Here is a 22,123-nt window from a genome sequence, read left to right as displayed (position 1 = left end):
ACAAAAGCCTATGTGCTCTGCGCTCTGCACAGGTCTGCCAGGCCCAAGTTGATGGTTTTGGCTTTTTAGTCCGCAAGGAGGAAAGAGTGCTTCACTGGCTGGTGGCACTGGCCCTGCCCATCTCTGCAGCCCGACCACCACCCCCACCTGCCACGAGGTCACCCATTGCCTCACCCAACCTCCCACAGCCTCTCCCCCACTTGTGACAGCCTCACCCTTGAGCAGAGCCCACTGTTTTCAAGTGGGTCCGTCCAGATCCACCTCATCGCCCTGAAGGCTGTCCTTTATCCCAGATTCTTCCAAATAAAACCTCTCAAGAGGGCTTGGCTTCCGTGTTGCTCAGAATGTGAAGTGCAAAGCCCTCAGGGAGTTCATGGCAGCTGGGGTCCCCCTGACCCCTGGAGGGTCAACAGGTTTCTCTATGCCATGAAGGAATGAAACTGGAAAGGAGAGGAGCTGATAAAGAACTGATGTGGGCCGGGCCCGGTGACTCATGCCTGTAATTCTAACACTTTGGGAGGCCAAGGCAGGAGGATTACCTGAAGTCAGGAGTTTGAAACCAGCCTGGTCAACATGGTGAAACCCCATCTCTACTAAAATACAAAAGTAGGCGGGCGTGATGGTGCATGCCTGTAATCCCAGCTACTTGGGAGGCTGAGGCAGGAGACTGACTTGAACCTGGGAGGCAGAGGGTGCAGTGAGCTGAGATCATGCCATTGCACTCCAGCCTGGGCAACAAGAGCAAAACTCCGTCTCAAAAAAACAAACAAACAAACAAAAAAAACTGATGTGTTCAGTTCACGCAGTTAAAAAACAACTGCTCTGATGTTCTCTGTGCTAAGGGAATGCCTCCAGAGAGGGCCTTTGCTCAGGCACCTCTTCTCCCACCTGAGCGCCCATCGAGGCTGGCATCCTATCCAGAACAGGCCTCATTACTTCGGCAAATGAAGGTCAACACCTTCGAGTGGTTCTAGGCTCAGACATGGGCTAGTCTCAGCTATACCGGAGGGGAAGCACCGTAGCCACCGTAGGGCCTTCCTCCCACCCCACAGGACGCACCCTTCGCTGTCCAGGACGTCCTTGATGCTGGCCTTGGTGATGATGGCATCGTCACACTTGAACCACTGGTCTTTGTGCTGCCGGATAAAGCTGGTGTAGTGGCCACTCTCCAAGGTCCCTTGATGGTTAACAACAGCAAACAGGGAATACCTAGTGCAGGAGGAAAGGAGAGGGAGGGCGCAGGTGACTTGATGCCATCACTCGAGGTCATCACCATCAGAAACCAGGCAGCCCAGGCAGGGAGCGGGAGGCCTGTGGGCCTGTCAACCCCCAGGGCCTCAGGCTGATGCACAGGAGGCTGCAGGAACTAAGGGAGCCTGGTCACCCCCTTTGGCTGTAGCCCGGGTCCAGGCGCTTCCTGGGACTGCATCTAGTGGGAGTGGTGACTGCAGTCAGCAGTGGGGATCCTGGAACACCCCAGCCTTTCATACTTTCTACAACCCCAAGGCAAGAAGAATGAACACCGAGCTTTCCAGATGGAACCTCCCTCCTGCCAGAGGCCAGGAGTGGGGCTGGGCTCCTCCAACAGGAGGCAGCATTTGTGGCGCCACGTGGAGCGGCCTTTCCTAGTGGGGCTGCGGGCAGCCAAGCGGGAAGCAGGTCAGTGGCGGGGGATCCGCTGGGCGCCCTACAAGGCAGACAGGAGCCCACCCCCAGCTCTTGGCCAGAGGCCCTGGACACCCACACCGCTAAGCACCACTTACTTGTTGTCATTGTTGAGACTGTCCGTGGGCTGCTGGTACTGTCCATTCATCCTGCTCTCTTTGCTGTAACAGACAACGGCAGGATTCAGCATCATTAAAATCATCAGGCCCAGAGACACAAGGCTCTCGTGAAACCAACACTTATCCAAGCTTGACCATGCAGATGCTGCACCGAGGTGCACTTTATGCTTCAGGCAGAAATCTCCCCATGTTTCGTGAGGACACTGACGCTCAAGCTGTTGGAGGCCCCTGCCTCAGAGCACACCTGGGTCCTGAGGCCACCTGGCGTGGCCCCTGGTTCTTCCAAGGTGGGTCCTGAATAGGGCTGGTAATGGGAGCTGGATCTGGAGGAATGTGAGTTTGGTTTGTGACAAAGCAGATGGTGAAGGTGCTCTTCCTCCCACATGTAAAATGTTAGCTTGAAAGGGTACGCTGAATCCATTCTACGACCTAGGCAGGTGCCTCCTCAAAAGGGACAAAGATTGCTGCTCATTATTTCATGACCAGCACCTCCCCTGGTGAGATGGGGGAGAGGAGGTGCTGGGAACAGGAAGCCATGCACATTATTTACTGCATTTTCCTACAGCTGTGTTTGGCAGGAAACACCAAGATCTTTGAGACCCTGACCTTAGAACAGTACTGTCACCTCCCTCAGTACGTGACCATCGTGGTCAGACTGATGATATGGAGCTCTGACTCTGGTCTTGTTTTATTCAGGAGGTCATCTGTGTGCCACAGGGGTGGGACAGCCATGAGAGGACACCAGGAAGAGGCCGCTAACTACCAAAAAGCAACATGCTTTCCACGGCGCTGGGGCTGGGACTGTGGCCACCAAAAAATAACACCCTGCAAATGACAACATCCACGTCTCAACCCTCAGAACCTGAGACTGGGACCTCATTTGTAAAACCAGTCTTTGCAGAGACTCAAAGTAAAGATGTTGAGATGAGATCCTCCTGGATGATCTGCCTGGGTCCTAAAGCCAATGACCACGGTCATGACAGAGAAGCAGAGGGAACTGGACACAGAGTCAGGGGAGCTGGCCATGTGACCCGGAAGCCAGGGGAGTGACAGCCACAGAAGGAACACATGGAACCACCAGCAGCTGGAGGCGGTGAGGAATGGAATCCCCCAGACCCTTGTAGGACATGGAGCCCTGCCAACACCTTGATTTCAGATTTCCGACCTCTAGAACTGTGAGGAAATTAATTTTAAGCCACCAGGTTTTTGGTCATTTGTCACAGAACCACAGGAAACTCCTATGTGTCTCATGCATTAGTAAGCAGCTCAATTCCAAGTACCCCAGAATAGGCAGATTTGGAAAGGAAAATGCAATCTACAACTGCAAAACCAACTATGTCTGTCTGTACTTCAACATCTGTTCCACGAACTAAAATGTTGCCTTCTCGCTGTGATCCCACCTTGAGGACTTTGCCGGTTTGAAAGTGGATTGAGAATTGTTGAGAAACATTCAAAACAAAAACAGGGTATCTGACGAAAAACAACTCATTAACATGTGCCGTATCTTAAGATCAGGATAAACAGATTTGGGGAAGGTGGGGTTTATATTAGTATCTACAGTCTTTTTTTTAGACGTAGTCTCGTTCTGTCACCAGGCTGGAGTGCAGTGGCGCGATCTTGGCTCACTGCAACCTCCACCTCCTGGGTTCAAGCGATTCTCCTGCCTCAGCCTCCCAAATAGCTGTGACTACAGGTGCCTGCCACCACACCCAGCTAATTTTTGTATTTTTAGTAGAGACGGGGTTTCACGATGTTGGCCATGACGGTCTCGATCTCTTGACCTCATGATCTGCCCGCTTCGACCTCCTGAAGTGCTGGGATTACAGGCAGGAGCCACTGCACCCGGCCAACAGTCATCTTAATAGGAGCTCCGAGCTGGATTCCTGTCCTGATAGGATCACAGCCCCTCCGGACACAGAACGGGCCTACATCCCCACATACCTGGAGGCCATGAAAGGGGTCATGTCCAGCTCCAGGGGGAAGGACACATACGTGGTGATCTTCCGCCGCAGCTTGGCTGAGTGTTCAAATCGCTGCAGAAATAGGAAGGGGACAGAGGGAAGAGGAAAGAAGATCAGAAATGTCACTGGAAGCTTCAGGGCCTTCTTCCGATGACAGGTGTCTGTGTTATCTCTTTTGTATTTTATTGAACTGCCTTGTAGCTACATCTAGAATTACAGATTCAAAAACACAGTGGCAATCCACCCAAGTCCTCATTTACAGGGTTCAAGTCTTCAAATGATAGGATTGTTCAGTGGTAACACCAAGGGTACAAAAAGTAATCTTACAGCAAACCCAGCAAAGCACAGAAAACAAAACAAAGATCCGTGGCCCATGGCAGCAAAAATGAACAAATTGTTCCTTTCACCAGACAGAAGACAGTCCTTTGCCTAGATCAGGAGTCACCCATTCCAGCCAGCAAGCTAGGAATGGGCGCTTTCCATGTTTAAAGGGTGGTGAAATGAAACAAAGAACATGTAACGGAGAATCGTATGATCGCACGCAGCCTGTGGAGCTCCACATCTTCAGTTATCTGGGCCTTTAGAGAAAGAGCTTGCCAACTCCTGGACCAGATCTGCATGCTGAGGGCCTTTGTCTTAAAATAAAACAGAAAACCTGAGGAGGGGGTAGCCGGAGGAATGGTAGAAGTAATAAAAACTTCACAACCACTCTGCTCCCAAGAAAACTCACATTCTACTTTCACTGCGAAGCCACTGATTTTGTTTACCGCAGCACAGACAAAAGGACAATTCACAGATGGGAGGACAATTCCCTCACACCCTCCCTTCCTTGGTGTTCTTCCTGCTTGCTGCAATTATAAAAAATGTAACTGCACAGCAAACCAAAAGGCTGAGGACCGTACTGTGGACTAAAAACTAAGTCTGCCATTAGAGTTGGCTTTCTGGAAAACTTACTTTGAGATGAAAACAGGCTACGATGGGCAGTTTCTTCATAGTGAGCTGCTTTGTGGACTCCTGGTAGCTATGGCAACCGCTGCACTTGATCTTGGCGCTGCTGCCCAAGTGCTCTGGTCTGGTGAATCTACAGGCGTTCAAAAGAGACAGGAGTGGTAAGGGAGATGCAAGAGACGGAAAAATGAGAGGAAAGAGGTATTTTATCTCTTTCATTGGGTTGACTTCCCTACCAAAAACATACACTTACAACTAAAAATGAAACAATGAAAAAAAGAGAAAATGTCCACCTTTGCTGCCTGTCTCTACAGAATATTTATCTTAAATATTTTTTTTCCAGGAAAGGCCTGGGGAAATGGTAATAATTTTCTAAGTACCATATGACCCAGCAGTTGAATTTGAGCCAGAGAAATGAAAACTAATGTTCACACACAAACTGTCCACAAATGTGCACCAGAATGTTACTTGCGAGAGTCACAAAACTGGAAACACCCCGTTTCTTCCCATGGCTGAATAATTAAAGAAACTGTGGAACACTGTACCATGGAGTATGAGACAGCAGCAAAAAAGGAAGGAACTACTGATCCCAAGCTATACCCTGGATGCATCCCCAGAGAATTAGGATGTGCAAGAAAAGCCAATCTCAAAGGGTTCCCTGTTACATCATTCAGTTGACATGACATTCTGGAATTGTCAGGCGTATGGAAATGCAGGAGTCCAGGGTGACTGGGGTTACGGAGTGGGTGGTGAGGGAGGAGGCACTGGAGATGCTGGGTACTTTCCGCATGAATGTCTGAATCCTGGCCAGGGCGTCGCACCACAGTGCTGAGGAGGTCACCATCGGGGGACCGGGGTAAAGGGTACCTAAAGGCTTCTTACAACTGCATGTGAATCTACAATGATCTCAACATAAGCAGTTTAATGTAGAGAGGTGAGAGGTCGGCCAGGTGCGGCAGCTCACACCTGTAATCCCAGCACTTAGGGAGGCTGAGGCAGGTGGATCACCTGAGGTTGGAAGTTCAAGACCAACCTGACCAACATTAGAGAAATTCCGTCTCTACTAAAAATACAAAATTAGCCGGGCGAGGTGGTGCATGCCTATAATCCCAGCTACTCAGGAGGCTGAGGCAGGAGAACCGCTTGAACCTGGGAGATGGAGGTTGCAGTGAGCCGAGATTGTGCCACTGCACTCCAGCCTGGGCAACAAGAGCAAGACTCCATCTCAAAAAAAAAAAAAAAAAAAAAAGGCGAGAGGACTGGGAAAGGTAATTTCCTGACCGTGCAGAGGCAGGAGATAGGAGGGCTGCATCACAAGCGTGTCTGGCACAGGTGTCAGCTGCCACTGACAAAACCTGCAGAACAGATGATTCAACAAAGCACACGCCAAATTTTGAAGCTGAAACACCAGCAAAAAATTCACTCTTTTCACAAGCAGGTATGGAAAGCCCTTATTTATGCTCTGGAAATTCTGCCATCTTAACTAGGGCAAGACGAGGGGGCCTCTGGGCAAAGCTGCACCTGTTTTGTTGCTAGCTTTGTGATCTGCTCTCCAAAGGACTCGAAAAGGAGCCTTTGCTTGCAATACAAAGTGGGGAAGGGTGCACTCTACCTCTCCTCCACCTTCCCGGGAGTCAGCACCACGTCATGTCTCTCCTAACAACACAGGCTTCCTACACATTGTAGTTTGTGAAGTGTGGTTTCTACCTCATGGCCTGCTGTTTTGGCAAAACTTTCATTTTATTGGAATTTATGATTAAATTTAATTTAGCTGCAAAGACTTTCTTTAAAAAGGTTTTGGTTGGCCGGGCATGCTGGCTCACACCTGTAATCCCAGCACTTTGGGAGGCCAAGGCAGGCGGATCACCTAAGGTCAGGAGTTTGGGACTACCCTGGCCAATGTGGCGAAACCCAGTCTCTACTAAAAATACAAAAGTTAGCCGGATATGGTAGCAAGCACCTGTAATCCCAGCCACTCGGGAGGTTGAGGCCGGAGAATCACGTGAACCTGGGAGGTGGAGGTTGCAGTGAGCCAAGATCGCGCCACTGCACTCCAGCCTGCACTCTAGAAAGAGCGAGACTCCGTCTCAAAAAAAAAAAAATTAAAAAAAAAAAATCACAAAATCAGCTGGGCATGGTGGCACACACCTATAGTCCCAACTACTCAGGAGGCCAAGACAGGAGACCAAGGCTGAGCCCTGGACACTGAGGCTGAGCCCAGGAGATCGAGGTTGCAGTGAGCTATGATGGCACCACTGCACTCCAGCCTGCATGAAAGAGCAAGACCCTATCTCAAAAAACAAAATAAACATGCAACTTTGGTCGTGCTGACTATGCAGCCAGACAGAAACCAAAGGCTCGTACCTCTTCTAAGGGATACTTCCACTCAACAAGGACTCTTCTGCATACAATTGTATGCCACAGCTACTTAAATACTTTTTTTTTTTTAAATCACTCACAGGTGTGGTGGCTCATGCCTGTGAGCACTTTTGAGAGGCCGAGGTGGGTGAATCACCTGATATCACGAGTTCGAGACTAGCCTGGCCAACATGGTAAAACCCCCACTCTACTAAAAATACAAAAATTAGCCAGGCGTGGTGGTGCACACCTGTAGTCCCAGCTACTCAGGAGAATCACTTGAACCTGAAAGGCAGAGGCTGCAGTGAGCAGAAATCGCACCACTGCATTCCAGCCTGGTCGACAGAGCACAACTCTGTCTCAAAAAAAAAAAATCACTTTGTAAATATTATTACTTATCCCAAATGAAGCAGTACATGCACAATTTCAAAAACAGCCCTAAGAGTACAGAACATCACAACTAAGTTTAAATCATGCGCAGAGAAGGCCGTGGACCATGGGGAGAGGCCCAGGCGCATCTCAGCTCACACTCCGGGGTAGGTGATTAGTACAAGGGCTAAGGGAGCAGCCAGTTTGGCTCTGGGTTCATTTACATGCGGAGGTTGGAGTAGCAGCTGCTGACATTGACACCTGGTGCTGTGCGAAGCTGGGGGACAGAAATATTGAGTCATCTGGCCAAAACAAAGGACAAACTAGCACAAGAGACTGCAGCCAATCCAGGCTCATGCTGCATCTTTGCCCAGGCTCTGTCCTGGGCATGTGAAAGAGCCCTGCTTTGGTCCTGATGGAGCACAGCCTTCTGGCCAGGAGACACGCCCCCGCCGTGTGGGTGCAGGCCTCTCACCGTCGCAGGCAGTCCGTGAGCGTGGTGGTTCCCGACACGTGGCTTTCCCCGTTTACCACGTTGCCCTCGCTCCCTGGGCTCAGGGGCCAGAATGGGGTGGAAGAGCCGGGGAGATCCAAGCTGATGTCCCAGAAGGGGTCGATGGTGGTGGAGACTCCACTGGAAGCAGAGGGAAAACAATGGCTGTGAGGACTGACACCCACCCAGCTCCAGAGGCAACCCGGGGTGGAAGCCGTTCCCACATCCCTTCCCCGCTGTGCCCTTTGTACAGTGACACTCAGGTGGCACGGGGCAGGAGCAAGAGCAGCAGTGCTCACACCCAACGTGTCCTGGCTCCCAAGGTGGCCCTGGGGAGGGGCGTGTGTGAACTCAAGCAAGGACTTCCCAGTCTGGAGACCATCACAGTCACTGAGGGACTTGGGAGGAGGATAAACTCATGGGCCCTGTCAGAGGCTCTGAATCCACAGGTCTATCTCAGCTGCATCTAGAACTTGGGGCCTGTGACCCTAGGCAACACTGGAGACCCCTGCACATTTCACAGAGCGTGCCCAGGCCAGGCCCAGTGGCCTGCACTGGACAGTCAATGCTGCATTTCACAAGGCCAGTTCCTTGCTAGAAATTTATTTAACAATATAAAAAACGAAAACTTGCAGACTGGGAAATTTACTCTCGATATTTATACAGGATTTAAATCTTGAGACAATCTCCTACTAATGGAATTCAGTAGTTAAGGGACAGCGAGGAGGTCCAAATTGCTCAGAGCAAACTCGGTTTCTAATGCTCAGAGACAAGGCCCCAAACGGTCTATGCTCCTTACAGAAAATGGCCCCCGTGACACAGGCAGCACTGGCCTTTCCCGATATTTGCTGGTCTTATGCAGTTTAGAAGTGACAGTCCATTTCGGGTTCTGCAATAATTTCGGTGGATCATGTCCAGGGTTTTTAAACTTCAACTGAAGTAAAGAACAGAGCCAGGCACGGTGGCCCACGCCTGTAGTCCCAGCTACTTGGGAGGCTAAGGAGGGAGGATCGCTTGAGCCCATGGGTTCAAGGCCAGCCTGGGCAACATACACAAGACCCCATGCCTGAAAAAAACAAAAACAAAAACAAAAAACCTGTAGCATGCACTGAGGTTGGGTGAGAGGGTCCCCTGACCTAACAAAGCAGTGGATTCTCCCTGCACTCAACACTTGAGGCTCTAAGCAGAGACCACATCTGAGAAGAATGAGGGCCACTACATCAGAAAATGGAACCAGAAACCATAAAATAATGAAAACTAACACACTTCGAAGCACGTAGAAAAACAATCCACCATGCATGATCCACGCCTTCTTGAAGAGGGCTCTTTCACTTGGTCCCTGGTCAAGGACTGTAAGATGCAAAATGGTAGGGGAAGCTTCCAAGAACACACTGCTGGCTGTAGACAACAGCCAAGACCTCAACACGAAGGGCTCGCATCCCGAGGGGACACCTGCCCTACGACCTCCCCAAGAGGAAGCACCCCCACCCCACAACCTTTGCTCTCATGGCGTCTATTAATCATTTCTCTCGTAGCCTCCTTAAAGACCTCTCAGAGCACACACAGCTCTGGAGACTGGGAGGATGTCAGTACGGCCCCAGAGGGTTTGATATTGCCCAGCACGCAGCCTCTCACTTACTGGCAGACTTGGCAGGTGACGTCTGACTGCAATCCACCTGTGAAGATCTGGTCTATGATGCAGTTGCAGTGGTTGGGGTTGTTGGCCTTCTTCCCATTGTCATCACCTGGAGACAGACCACGGCTCTGGGATTAGTGTCTCCCCAAATATGGGGAGTCTCTAAGGGAAGAGCAGTTCACTCTGCAGAAGCCTGGGGGAGCCAGGGCCAACGCTTTAAAAGGCCATGTGAGGACACTCCTCATTTTAGCAGAGGGTGTCCTTGTTATTTTAATATGACGAGAAATCACAGCACTTGGATTTTCAATGCTCCTTTTTCTCATTCCCTAACAAGAGCCCCACAGCTTCAGTCTTGCCAAGAAAACCCACCTAATACCCAGTGACTGAGCAGAATAATCGATTCCCATTATCATATAAAGAATGACTGAATCAATATTGTTCCAGTGAGACAGCTGAACATATGGTGAGCCAGGTACACCCGGGGAAGCCCCAGCAACCTCCCTCCCTGAGTAGGTATCATGGTGCCCCGAGTTCAGAAAGTGACACCGCAGGACACAGGCTGTCCTCATCAGCTGGAGCCCCCAGGGGACAGCATGTCTTCCAGTCAGTTGCATCTGGAAGTGCCACTCCCACCCTCTCTATTCAATACACGCTTCATTCATATCCATGTGTGCAGATCGGTGAAGAAGAAACTTAAGTAGCAGAACTTAATTCATATGTGGAATACATATTCTACATAACTTCACTAGACAGTGGGGACAGGGCACGAGGCCACCTGTATATACATCACAGTTCAAAGACTGTGAATCATGACAGAGGAATAGAGAAGGGCCACTAAGTCTTCTGAGAGCAGAAGGTTTAAGATTAGAGAGAAAAATGCTTCCCAGAGGGATCTCAAATTCATGGGACAAAATTCAGAGGACAAGAATATCCATACAGGAAGACGCAAAGAATGATGAACAGAATGGCCAGGCGTGGTGGCTCACGCCTGTAATCCCAGCACGTTGGGAGGCCAAGGCGGGTGGATCACGAGGTTAGGAGATCAAGACCATCCTGGCTAACACGGTGAAACCCCGTCTCTACTAAAAATACAAAAAACTAGCTGGGCATGGTGGCGGGCACCTGTAGTCCCAGCTACTCAGGAGGCTGAGGCAGAAGAATCACTTGAACCCGGGAGGCGGAGGTTGCAGTGAGCTGAGATCGCACCACTGCACTCCAGCCTGGCAACAGAGCGAGACTCTGACTCAAAAACAAAACAACAACAACAAAAAAGATGAACAGAAAGATGCCGTGAAGGCCACAAGGACAAACAACTGCACGTAACCAAGGCCACGTGGCCAGGCCACCTCGCTGAACAGCTCTGGCAACCAGGTTTCTAAACAGAAGAACGTTACATTTCTTTTCAGATATTTCCAAGGGAATTCTGTCAGAAGCACGTCAGAGGTCACATTTTGTCATGTGAACATTTTAACAGCAATGCATTTTTGAACAAGTGATTTTTAGAACATCTTTCTGCTGCTTACAGAAGGCTCTTCGTTATTCTCACTAGGTGCTTGGGATAACAGCGTAGTCACTTCCACAGTGGCTCTTTCCTCTCTTATAAATCATACTAGGACATGAAATTCTACCTAAGCTACTAAGTAACTTTCATTTGATTTCTAGGTAAGAATTAAAAGGATCACGCAGTTTTTCAGAGGAAAAAAAGTAAGTACCAAAAGAAAACAGAACCCAAAGTCACATTTGACCAAAACCAGCCATTTTAGCTCAACTGTGGGTTGTTTCTGGGCTGTGATCTCAGAACCCATAGGTTGTACGTAAGCGCCTAGGGCCCGGGTGCACAGCCTTGAGACGGATGAGAAGCAATGGGAAGGCCAGTCCACCAAGCTGTTCAACTTGGTGAACTGTCAGAACAGGACTCTGTTCTCTAAAAGACTCCAAGTTAAAATTAACTGGTAGGATATCGGCTACAACTAGCTGTGCCAGCCCAGAGACCACAGGAAACTCACAAGCAGCCAGGTGCCCTGTGACCTGAGCGCATGGGTTCTCAGAGTGTGGCATCTGAACCAGCGGCATCAGCTGGGAACTGATTAAGAGTGAAGAAGCCCCTGCCCCCCACAGACCTGCTGAATCAGAAACGCCAGCACGGGCTTTAGGAAGACCTGCAAGTGACCAGCCCACACTCATCTGAGAATCAGCTCTCAGTCTCTCTGCCTGTATGGATAGACTTCAGCTGCAGGTCCCTCACACTGGGATCTCCACCATGAGGAGTGGGGAGGAGCCGATCTTGGCTCAAGTCATTCATTCCCAGCCTCCCACCTCCAGCGCTAAGAGCTGCCCCTGCCAACTACCAACACCACACATCTCTGAAAAATCATCAGGGTACCACCCTGGGGCCAGGCTGTGGGACTATGTTGGGGGAGATGGCCCAGGTCCAATGAGACCCCAAGAGAAGCTTTGCTCGTCCTGTGTCCCAGCTCTCTGGCTATTTCAGAGCAACCATCAGTCCTTTTGGAGAGTCCCCAATGGGAAGGAGACAGTTGGGTGATTAAGTTGTGTTTGGGGGATGTCCAGAAGCCTCAGGCCTGATAACCCACAGGGTCCCAGAAATGCCAGGGCAGGCAGGGGCCTCAAAGCACAGGCCCAAGAGGGCTCCAAGAGTTTGCTGTTCACTGTGATCGGTCACTGAGGACCTGCCATACTGCTGGAACTACTTCCTCGCCTCTTAAAAATAAACTAGGAGGAGCCTCTCTGAGGTCATTAGTTATGGTGACTTCAGAAACAAATGACGACAAGGGCTATGATGACAAAACAATGGAATGTGTCTCCTGTGCCCCTTTTTGCACGAGGGCATACACTCGCTTTGCTTCCTTCCCCTTCAAGGAAAACATCCTGCCCTGGTGGAGGGTGCAGAGCCCAGGGCCCACCTTTGCAGTGTCGGTGGAGCACGTCCAGGGCCGCGATGAGGAACTCGTGGGCGTCCTGCTGCTCGTAGCCTGCCAGGTGCCTCGCGTGGGTCCACACCAGGTGCAGCAACTTATACGGGATGTGAGGGGACCGGTGTCCAGAGTAAAACTGCCAGAGGGCGGGGAAGGAAACCTTGTCAGGAATAAATGTAGACTCTGAACACAGAGTACACACAATCAAAACCTTTATCAGATGCCTACCATTGGCTGTGGCTCATTTGACACAAATGGTTCAATTTTACTTTTCTACTTTTTGCAAAGTCTATTTTTATCTGGGCTCACTGGACTTTTCGAGTCCTCATATGAATTTTTTCCTTTCTACCGTCTAGTTTTCCACATATAAGCCTAAAAAATGAATTATGACTTGCTACTATGAGATCACATGCAAATAAAAGTGACTCGATTTGCCCAATACTAGTTTCCTCAAAGCACTAGCCAAACCACTCAGGCCCATGGACACCAGCACCTCCGCAAAGGGAAGCACATCACTGTGATTATGCAGAATTCACCAGCATCAGCCACAGGACTCTCTGCCTCTGAGGCTAATGGCAATTAGCTGAGGGCTTGCCAGCCAGTCCTCTCCAACAGCTCAACTCCAGACCCAGACCCAGCAGCACACCTTCCATCCCACGGCTTCCTCCCCAGGTCAGAACCCACAGAGGGGTCTTGCCTGTGCAAATACAGAATTCACGGCAGTTTTATTTCTCATCAAAAAACCCAAAACCACAGACCACCCAAATGTGTCTGAACTGGGAAACAGACAACTAAACCATAACCCATCTACATAATGGAACCCAACTCAGACATCGAAAGCACACATCATGGATGCACGCAAGACACGGGTGAATCCACCCAGTATTACATTAAGTAGGGACAGCCAGATTCAGAAAGGCTACTTCCTGCATGCATCCATCCGTATGATGCGCTGGTAAAGGACACTCAAGGGACCGAAGACAGATCGGCAGCTACCAGGGTCTGGGGACTGGGGGTTGACTTCGGAGGGGCACGAGGGAGTTCGGAGAGGTAACAGTTCTTCATCTTGAGTAGCAGCAGTTACACAACTATGCATTCGTCAAAACTCATCTATCTATATGCTAGAAGGTGGGTGTGACTGTAATTTACACCTTAACAAGCCTGAGTCTAAAAACAATCTAACACAAGTGAGCCTATCACTAAAGTCAGTGATACAACCACCCACCAACTTCCCAGCTGCACCCTCCTTTCTCCTATTTGGCCGTGTCCCCAGCAGTTATGGCACATTGCAGGTACTTTGAGGAAATCGGTTAGGCTCGACCAGAGGCTGGCAATCTGTTTTTGAAAGGCCTGGACAATAAATAATTTCAGCTTTGCAGGTTGGATAGCCTCTGTCCAACTGCTCAACTCTGTGGCTGTCCCACAAAAGCGACCAATGACCAGACAGACATGAGTGAGCTGGCGTGGCTGCGTCTCTCGCAGAGGTTACGAACGGGAACAGGCCAGGGCTGTTGGCTGGCTCCTGTGCAAGGCACCTGAAGAACAGGCACCAGCCTGCTTATTAGTTGAGGTAACTGAGCTGCTTCAGCTCTGAGAAGCATGTCTAGGTCACGGAGCTGGTGGGGGCTGAGGCAGCAGCCGTGAACGCCTTGCTCTGAACGCTGCCATGCTCTGATGCCGGGGACAGAAGTGGACAGGAACGCCACACGTGCAGCCCACAGGAACAGCCAACGTGCAGCGCGTAGCTCATGAGGACAGAGGCTCTGATGGGGCATGCTTAGAGAGACCTGGCGGTGGAGGAGACTCACATACCAGGAGGACACAGGAGGGTGACACATGCGTGCCTTTCTGAGCCAGGAAGGTAGACCATGGAGGAAGGGGGAGAATCACCCGTCTTTAGAGACAAATGTCACCCACCAGGGAAGTCTCTGCCACAAGCCTCTCAAAGGGCTTCTCCTTGTTCTGAATCAGCAGTGCGTCCCCAAAAATCACGCCAGGTCTTCCCTTTTTGGAAAACTGTGTTTTCCATAATGGACATGTACATTAAACATTAACTTACTACAAAAGGTTCTAAATGTATCTTCCTTTATCATGGTCCACCTTAAATTTTCTTTTTGAAGGTGAAAACAAAGTAACAGAAATGCTCCCCTGCAGAAGTCAATGGTGCTCACCTCCTGAAACAGTGAGGACATCTCACAGACCAGACAGGAGCTGGGGCTCTGCATCTCACAGCGGTGCCTGTCAGACAGGAAGAAGTCCCGCAGAAGTGGCGTGTGGGTCAGGGCCTGCACGATGCAGTTCATGAAGCACGTGTTCCCAAGGTTGATCAGCCCACGCAGACCTGGACACAAATCACCAGAGAGCAGGAGTTACCTGTGTGCTGAACCACAGGTGTCGCTGGATCCCAGCGGCTTCCTCTACCTCTACATACTCATTTTCTCTTATTCATTCAAGAAGCCAGAAAACGATGAGATATCGCATTCTGCTAGTTTTTATGCCACTTTTACATGAACGGTATTGAAGAATGTCCACCACCATGGACCCCTCCCACTTCAGCCATTGTATGCTTTGACAGAATTACACAAATATAGTTTCTACGACAACAGGCCAGGTCAGAGTGAAGCCTAATGAACAAACAAAACAGGTTTTTAAAAATGTTCTAGGGCCAGGTGCAGGGGCTCATACTTGTAATCCCAGCACTCTGGGAAGCCAAGGCATGAGGATCACTAGAGCCCAGGAGTTCGAGACCAGCCTGGGCAACATGGTGAGATGTCTCTACGCAAAACACAAAAATTATCCAAACATGGTGGTGTGCACCTGCAATCCCAGCTACTTGGGAGGCTGAGGTGGAAGGATCGCTTGGGCCCAGGAGACAGAGGTTGCAGTGAACTGTGCTCCAGCCTGGGCAACAGAGCAAGACTCTGTCTCAAAAAAGAAAAAAAAAAAGTTTTAAAGGGTATTCCCTCAATTTGTAGAAAATTCAGCGAACACTTACACTCACACACATCATTTCTCTCCCTGAAGATTACTGTGCCCAGCCTCACCCTGGCCAAAATCAACTTGAGTCCCTTTACCCACACAGACGCTGAAGGCTGTGAGGGCAGGGCTGTTGCTACGCATCACTCTGCGCCCCAAGCCCACTGCAGGTCCCTGCAGAGAACAGGTGCTCAAGAGCTGGTTGCTGAGCACATTGATGAGTGACAGTTATGCAGGGCTTCAACAGAATCATGTGGACTTAAGAAACCCACAATTCTGTATTTACTTTTAAACCCCGGAAAGAAACCTAGCTGAGAGTGACGACACGCTCCACCCACCTATGGTGCAGTTCGAGGTGATCTTTCTCCTTTTCGGGTTGTGCTTCAGCAGTTCAAGCTCCCGTTTGGTTGGTTCCCAAGTTGAAAACTTCTCTCCAACGCCTAAGCAGATGAAGGACAGTTCCAAGTGCTATTAGCAAGATTTTCACATCAAGTGTGTTTACACATAAAAGCTGTGGCGCTATGCTGTCTGTCAGGGTGCATTTCAGTGAGCAACATCCACAGCACCAGGGCTTTCTCAAACTCTACTGTGCTGAGAGGGGCTACACACAACACTTAAAGGAGCTTCTCACAGAGGGTATGAGCATGTGAGCTACGTTTCCTGCAAGAAAAGCAGCACCTCCAGTCAAAACTACCCCAACGCCAATGCCAAAACAGTTGTTTTTCAAATGTCTTCCATCCTTCAGCACAGAGATGGCAGCATCAGCACCAATGGGAACTTACATGAAGGATTCTCCCGCAAACAAGTGAAATTGAAGGAGAGAGCATGCACTTTTCAGCAAACTGAAATAGCATAAACACAGCGTCGAGTTACCAAACTAAGATAGATCCAACAGTTAAAAACATGTGTGCCACAAAATATTCAAAGAGTGGTGGTAAATGCTAATTGGCATCGTATTCCATTCAACGCACACCCTATGCGCTCAGAAGTACTTGTTCCATGCCAACCAACATTTCTGAATACTTCAAAATACTTTAAAAGACACAGCATGTTGGATAGACAGAATTATAAAATGATTCTAGAAGAATTCCATTTTAATCCTGGACATACATTTCTTAGGCCCGTGCTTTAAGTGCTCTGCACAGAATAATACACCCACACTTAGTCACAATGTTATTAAATTTCTGAGACGGAAAAGAACAGCGAACACAAGTCAGAGATTGCTCTCCAGAAAAGACTTGTTAAACACAAATAATTCTGCTCACTGAAAGAGCCCCTGTTGCTATTCTTCCCTTCTCAAAACACTGGGGTGTTTTCAATGGAGAGTAATCAAGGCAAGAATGTAAAACAGGTGTCAGGTTCATAGGTTTCCTTTGCAAACAGTGATGGCTTTGCTACCAGGGAGATCAGATGCTCACCTGTCAACTGGGGTAAACCACACCTGTCACTATGTCACTATCGCTGTCAACCACTATGAGCATCTGTCAGAATCAAAAACCAAAAAAAAAAAAAAGGAAAAAAAACTCAGGGAAGCCAAGAAGAAATAAAAAATAAAGAAAATGACTGCATGTTTGCTCCTCTCACTCTGTGTAGCCAATAACCAGTGTGTGTGGCCACATGGTGGCGACGGCAAGTGCAAAACCCACACTGGTGTGAGAGCCGTGAGGGCAGCTCATAAGACGGCAAGGATCTGACTGTGTAGTGGGGCTGCTGGGAGACTCTCCTAGTTTCCTTCTGGTGGGTCTAGTTTCCATCTGGTGGGTCTAGTTTCCATCTGGTGGGTGCACGCTGTTGACATGGATTTAACATCACCCAAACAGTCCAGAGTTTTAAAAGAGATTCTACCACAACTTGATCCGAAAATAGTCTGCTCTCCTGGGAGGAAGGAGGTATGTTTACATATAACATTTCTGCAAAGAGATCGCTTGCTAGAATTCGGCAGAGCTGAGGGCAAACCACTCAGGGATGTCCAGATACGGAGTCACCTGTCCCCGAGAGGTGTGACCTCGCCACACTCGTTCAGCCGCACATCTGCAGGTGCGCCCTGGGAGAGCTTAAGTAATGCTGGGGTTGTTCCCTTGGCCCAGCTGCAGGCCCATGGGGGACCTGCAAGGGAAGCACCCTGGAAGTGGTCCCAAGCACACAGGCAGCTATGCATGCCTCGACGCTAGCCACCTCCCCTGTCATGCAGAGCTTCAGCTGACTCCACTGTGGGCCTTAGGGGAAGGTGGGGACGGCCTCTTCCCACCAGCCCGCCACTTCCCACCTAGGTACTTCTCTTTCTCCTACTGGGTCTGCCCTTGATGGACATGAGGGAACTGCAGGATCAAGCAGGTAAACTGAGGTGGAACCAAACCTTGCATTTTCCAAGCTTTTCGCTGCTCCTCCTTGGCGATTATTTCCATGTCTTTGTCATAGATGTAGTCCTGGCACAGAAAACAGTAGATGCCTCCGTACATCAGATCAATGGCTGAGGAGAGAAAGGAGGGAGGAGAAACCAAGTTGAATTAAAAACCACAATGGAAGGCTGGAGGGCAGAGTTAAACACAGCGAGGTTCTGTACATACTGACTGTTCACAGCACCTTCCTATTCACAAGCAGGGAAGCCAGTCCAGCGGGGTCTCCTATCCTGAGCAGGTGAGGGGCATGCACTGTGTTTGGCAGCTCATGCCCAGGGCTGAGGTGTCTTAAAAAACAGAGGCGACCCATACATACTTTTCAAAGCAGCCAATACTCCAGGATCAGGACCTCTGCCACCTTCTCTGAATGCGTGGTATTTAAAACTGGTACAACTGCATTGGATATTTTCAGTCCTGGCCACCTGACACGGAGTGACTATGCTTCCCTCCATCTAGAATTCCTGACACCATCACCATAAAGAATGTGGCAGCAACTTGCTGTGACTTTTGTGGTTGGCGGCATTTGCTACTCTTACCTTAAGTACAGGGGGAAAATAGTTTCTCATCGGATGACTTTGATTGACATCTTGACCCAGAGCTACCTGAAGGTGGGTCTTCTACCACAATTTCTCAACTGCATCTTCTATAAAATGGGACTAATAGGCCAGGAGCTGTGACTTATGCCTGTTACCCCAGCACTTTGGGAAGCCGATGTGGGCAGATCATTTGAGGCCAGGAGTTCAAGACCAGCCTGGTCAACATGGTGAAACCCCATCTCTACTAAAGTACAAAAAATTAGCCAGGCATGGTGGCACACGCCTGTAACCCCAGCTATTCGGGGAGCTGAGGCATGAGAATAGCTGAAACCTGGGAAGGGGAGGTTGCAGTGTGCCAAGATCTTGCCACTGCACTCCAGCCTGGGCAACAGAGTGAGACTCTGTCTCAAAAAATAAAAATAAAAATAAAAAAATTATAGTAATACTAGTATATTCTTTTCACAAATAAGAAGAGATACATATGTATGTATAAATTTCAATTTTCTAAAACAGTCACAAGAAACTGTTCACAGTCGTTTCCTTTGGGGAGAAGTATACATTTTCGTGTCGTTTGAACTTTCTAATCGTGTGCATGTCCAGTTTTTAATTGTCAACATAAACCTTTATTTTATGGAAATAAGATCCACTTTTGCTTTCTTTGTTAAAAGTAATAATTTGTAAAAAGTCAAAAAAATAAAATAAAATAGGACTAATAGTTTGGGCTCTTAATTATTTTATCATAAAAGTAAGTAAGATAAAGTCCTCTGAGTGCCTGAAAAAAGGTACTCTCTCCATTCAACAATTTATAAACAACTGGGGTTAACCGGGTGTGGTGGCTCACACCTGTAATCCCAGCACTTTGGGAGGCCGAGGCAGGCAGATCACGAGGTCAGGAGATTGAGACCATCCTGGCTAACATGGTGAAACCCCGTCTCTACTAAAAGTACAAAAAATTAGCCAGGCATGGTGGCAGGCACCTATAGTCCCAGCTACTCAGGAGGCTGAGGCAGGAGAATGGTGTGAACCTGGGAGGCAGAGCTTGCAATGAGCTGAGATCTCACCACTGCACTCCAGCCTGGGCAACAGAGCGAGACTCCGTCTCAAAAAAAAAAAAAAAAAAACCAAACGAACCAGGATTACCTACCCAAAGGAAGGTAAATGGCTCTACCGTAGACACATGCATGCATGTGTTCATCGCAGCACTATTCACAATAGCAAAGACATAAGATCAACCTAAATGCTCACCAATGGTGGACTGGATAAAGAAAATGTACATATATACCATGGGATACCATGTATACATAAAATGAAATGAGATCATGTCGTTTGCAGGAACATGGATGGAGCTGGAGGTCATTATCCTTAGAAAACTAACATAGGAACAGAAAAACCAAATACCACATGTTCTCACTTATAAGTGGGAGCTAAACGATTAGAACACATGGACACAAGAGGAGAACAACAGACACTGCGGCCTACTTGAGGGTGGAGAGTGGGAGAAGGGAGAGGATCAGGAAAAACAAACAAAAAAAATTGTCAGGTACTACAGTACATACCCAGGTGAGGGAATAAACTGTACACCAAACCCCTGAATAATACGTTTATATAACAAACCTGCACATGTACCGTTGAAACTAAAATAAAAGTTAAAATATTTTTTTAAAAACTGGGAGAGAAACCCGGCGTGGTGGCTCACACCTGTAATCCCAGCACTTTGGGAGGCTGAGGTGAGTGGATCACTTGAGCTCAGGAGTTCTAGGACCAGCCTAGGCAACATGGTGAACCCCCATCTCTACAAAAATTAGCCGGGTGTGGTGGTGTGTGTCTAAGGTCCCAGCTACTCAGGAGGCTTAGGTGGAAGGATGGCTTGAGCCCAGAAGGCAGAGGCTGCAGTGAGCCAAGACTGCACCACTGCACTCCAGCCTGGGCGAGAGTGCCAGACTATGTCTCAAAAAAAAAAAAAAATTGGGAGAGTGGGGCTTAAATCCACGCGATGTCAGACACCCGGGAGGCAGCGAAGCACAGAGGAAAGACCATGGATTGAGAGTAACTGGCACCAGCCCTCACTATGCCACCTGCCAGCTGTGCACCTTTCATCAATTACTCCACACCTCTGAGCCTCAGTTTCCCCTGCGGTAAGATGCTGATAGCAACGGTACTAGTGCTTCCCAGAGCTGTGTGATGATTAGGTTAGTATGTAACTTAAGTGCATCCCCGGATAAACAGGGAAGTCTTGGAACACCACAGTTTTATTCTATTTCATGTCTTAAGCTCCTACGACTTATATTGTAGTAAATCTTTGAAGTCTTCCAAAGCAGATCTGTTGAAACTCAAAACAGCAGTTTAAGATTCCCAGGGCTACCTTCTGCCCTACTCAAAAAATTCACAAAATGCCAACAACGATGTTAAAATCCTGGTGGGAGCTGTCGCAGAGCTCAGCCATCAACCTTTGCCACTTCCTGTTCATCAGCAGTACAGCCCCAGCACATGGACGTCACAGAGAAATCCTGACAGAGACAAGTTTACAATAAGGGTGATGAGAATTTACAGTAAGGCCAAGATATCCCATGAAAAACAGCCCACACGTGTAGCTGACAACAAAAACTCTAGCCTGGGAAGACGGATCACCATTCCAGTGCCTATGTAAATCCTTCTAGATTTAGGCCTTCTTTAAGACGCCTTCACACTGCAACGCTCCCACTGCATAAAACCAACCGACATCCACAAGGCATCAGGACCATTTGAGGGGATAGGGTATCTCTTTAACAAATGCTGCTGGGACAACTGAATATTCACCTACAAATCCTTACCTCATACTGTATACAAAAATTAACTCGAATGGATCAGAGACCTAAATATGAGAACCAAAAGTATAAAACTCGTAGAAGAAAACTTAAGGGCAAGTCTTCATGACCTCAGATTTGGTAAGGGATTCTTAGATCTGACACAAAACCATCAGCAACAAAAGAAAAAATAAAACCAGGCTGGGCGGCAGCAGCTCACACCTGGAATCCCAGCACTTTGGGAGGCAGAGATGGGAGGATCACTTGAGCCCAGAGTTCAAGATAAGCCTTGGAAACATGGTAAAACCCCATCTCTACACAAAATACAAAAAATCAGCCAAGCGTGGTGGCGCGTACCTGTGGTCCCAGCCACTCAGGAGGCTGAGGTTGGGAGGATCACTTCAGCTTGGGAGGTTGAGGCTGCAGTGAGCTGTGATTGTGCCACTGCACTCCAGCCTGGGTGACAGAGGGAGATAGTGTCTTGAAAAGAAAAAAGAAACTGGACTTCATCAGAATTAAAAACATCTGATCCTGTGCTTCAAAGGACACTATCAAGAAACTAAAAAGAACCTACAAAATGGGAGAAAACATTTGCAAATCATACATCTGCTCAGAGTCCAGTATCCAGAATATACACACACACCCCAATGCACGCACACACTGTATACTGTGCATGTGTACATATAAAGAACAACAACAAAAACCAAACAACCCAATTTAAAAAAAGCAATGGACATGAACTGATATTTCTCCAAACATATACAAATGGCCCAACAAGCACATGAACAAATGTTCAACATCACTGGTCATTAAGAAAATGAAAATCAAAGCCACAATGAGATACCATTTCACACTATTATGGGTATTAAAAAATAAAAGTGTTGGCAAGGATGTGAACAAACTGGAAAGCTTGTCCATCACTGGTGAGAATTAAAATGGTGCAG

At 48.6% G+C, this 22,123-nt stretch overlaps 1 protein-coding gene across 1 annotated transcript in view; it reads right to left on the bottom strand.

The window, feature by feature from the left end:
- Positions 1-22,123, bottom strand: part of USP22 (ubiquitin specific peptidase 22) — a 43,494-nt gene that overhangs the window by 3,572 nt on the left and 17,799 nt on the right. The window contains exons 3-12 of the mRNA XM_034942235.3: positions 17,818-17,931; positions 15,800-15,901; positions 14,657-14,826; positions 12,474-12,621; positions 9,553-9,658; positions 7,896-8,054; positions 4,700-4,826; positions 3,726-3,817; positions 1,764-1,826; positions 1,060-1,209 (exon numbers count right to left, since the gene is read on the bottom strand). Of these exons, the coding sequence (XP_034798126.1) occupies positions 1,060-1,209; positions 1,764-1,826; positions 3,726-3,817; positions 4,700-4,826; positions 7,896-8,054; positions 9,553-9,658; positions 12,474-12,621; positions 14,657-14,826; positions 15,800-15,901; positions 17,818-17,931 (1,231 nt within the window). The remainder of the gene's footprint in view (positions 1-1,059; positions 1,210-1,763; positions 1,827-3,725; positions 3,818-4,699; positions 4,827-7,895; positions 8,055-9,552; positions 9,659-12,473; positions 12,622-14,656; positions 14,827-15,799; positions 15,902-17,817; positions 17,932-22,123) is intronic.

Source organism: Pan paniscus, chromosome 19, assembly GCF_029289425.2.
Source record: "Pan paniscus chromosome 19, NHGRI_mPanPan1-v2.0_pri, whole genome shotgun sequence".
Taxonomy (NCBI): Eukaryota; Metazoa; Chordata; class Mammalia; order Primates; family Hominidae; genus Pan; species Pan paniscus.
Note: the sequence above shows the minus strand (reverse complement) of the source record. Positions and strands in the feature narration are given on the sequence as shown.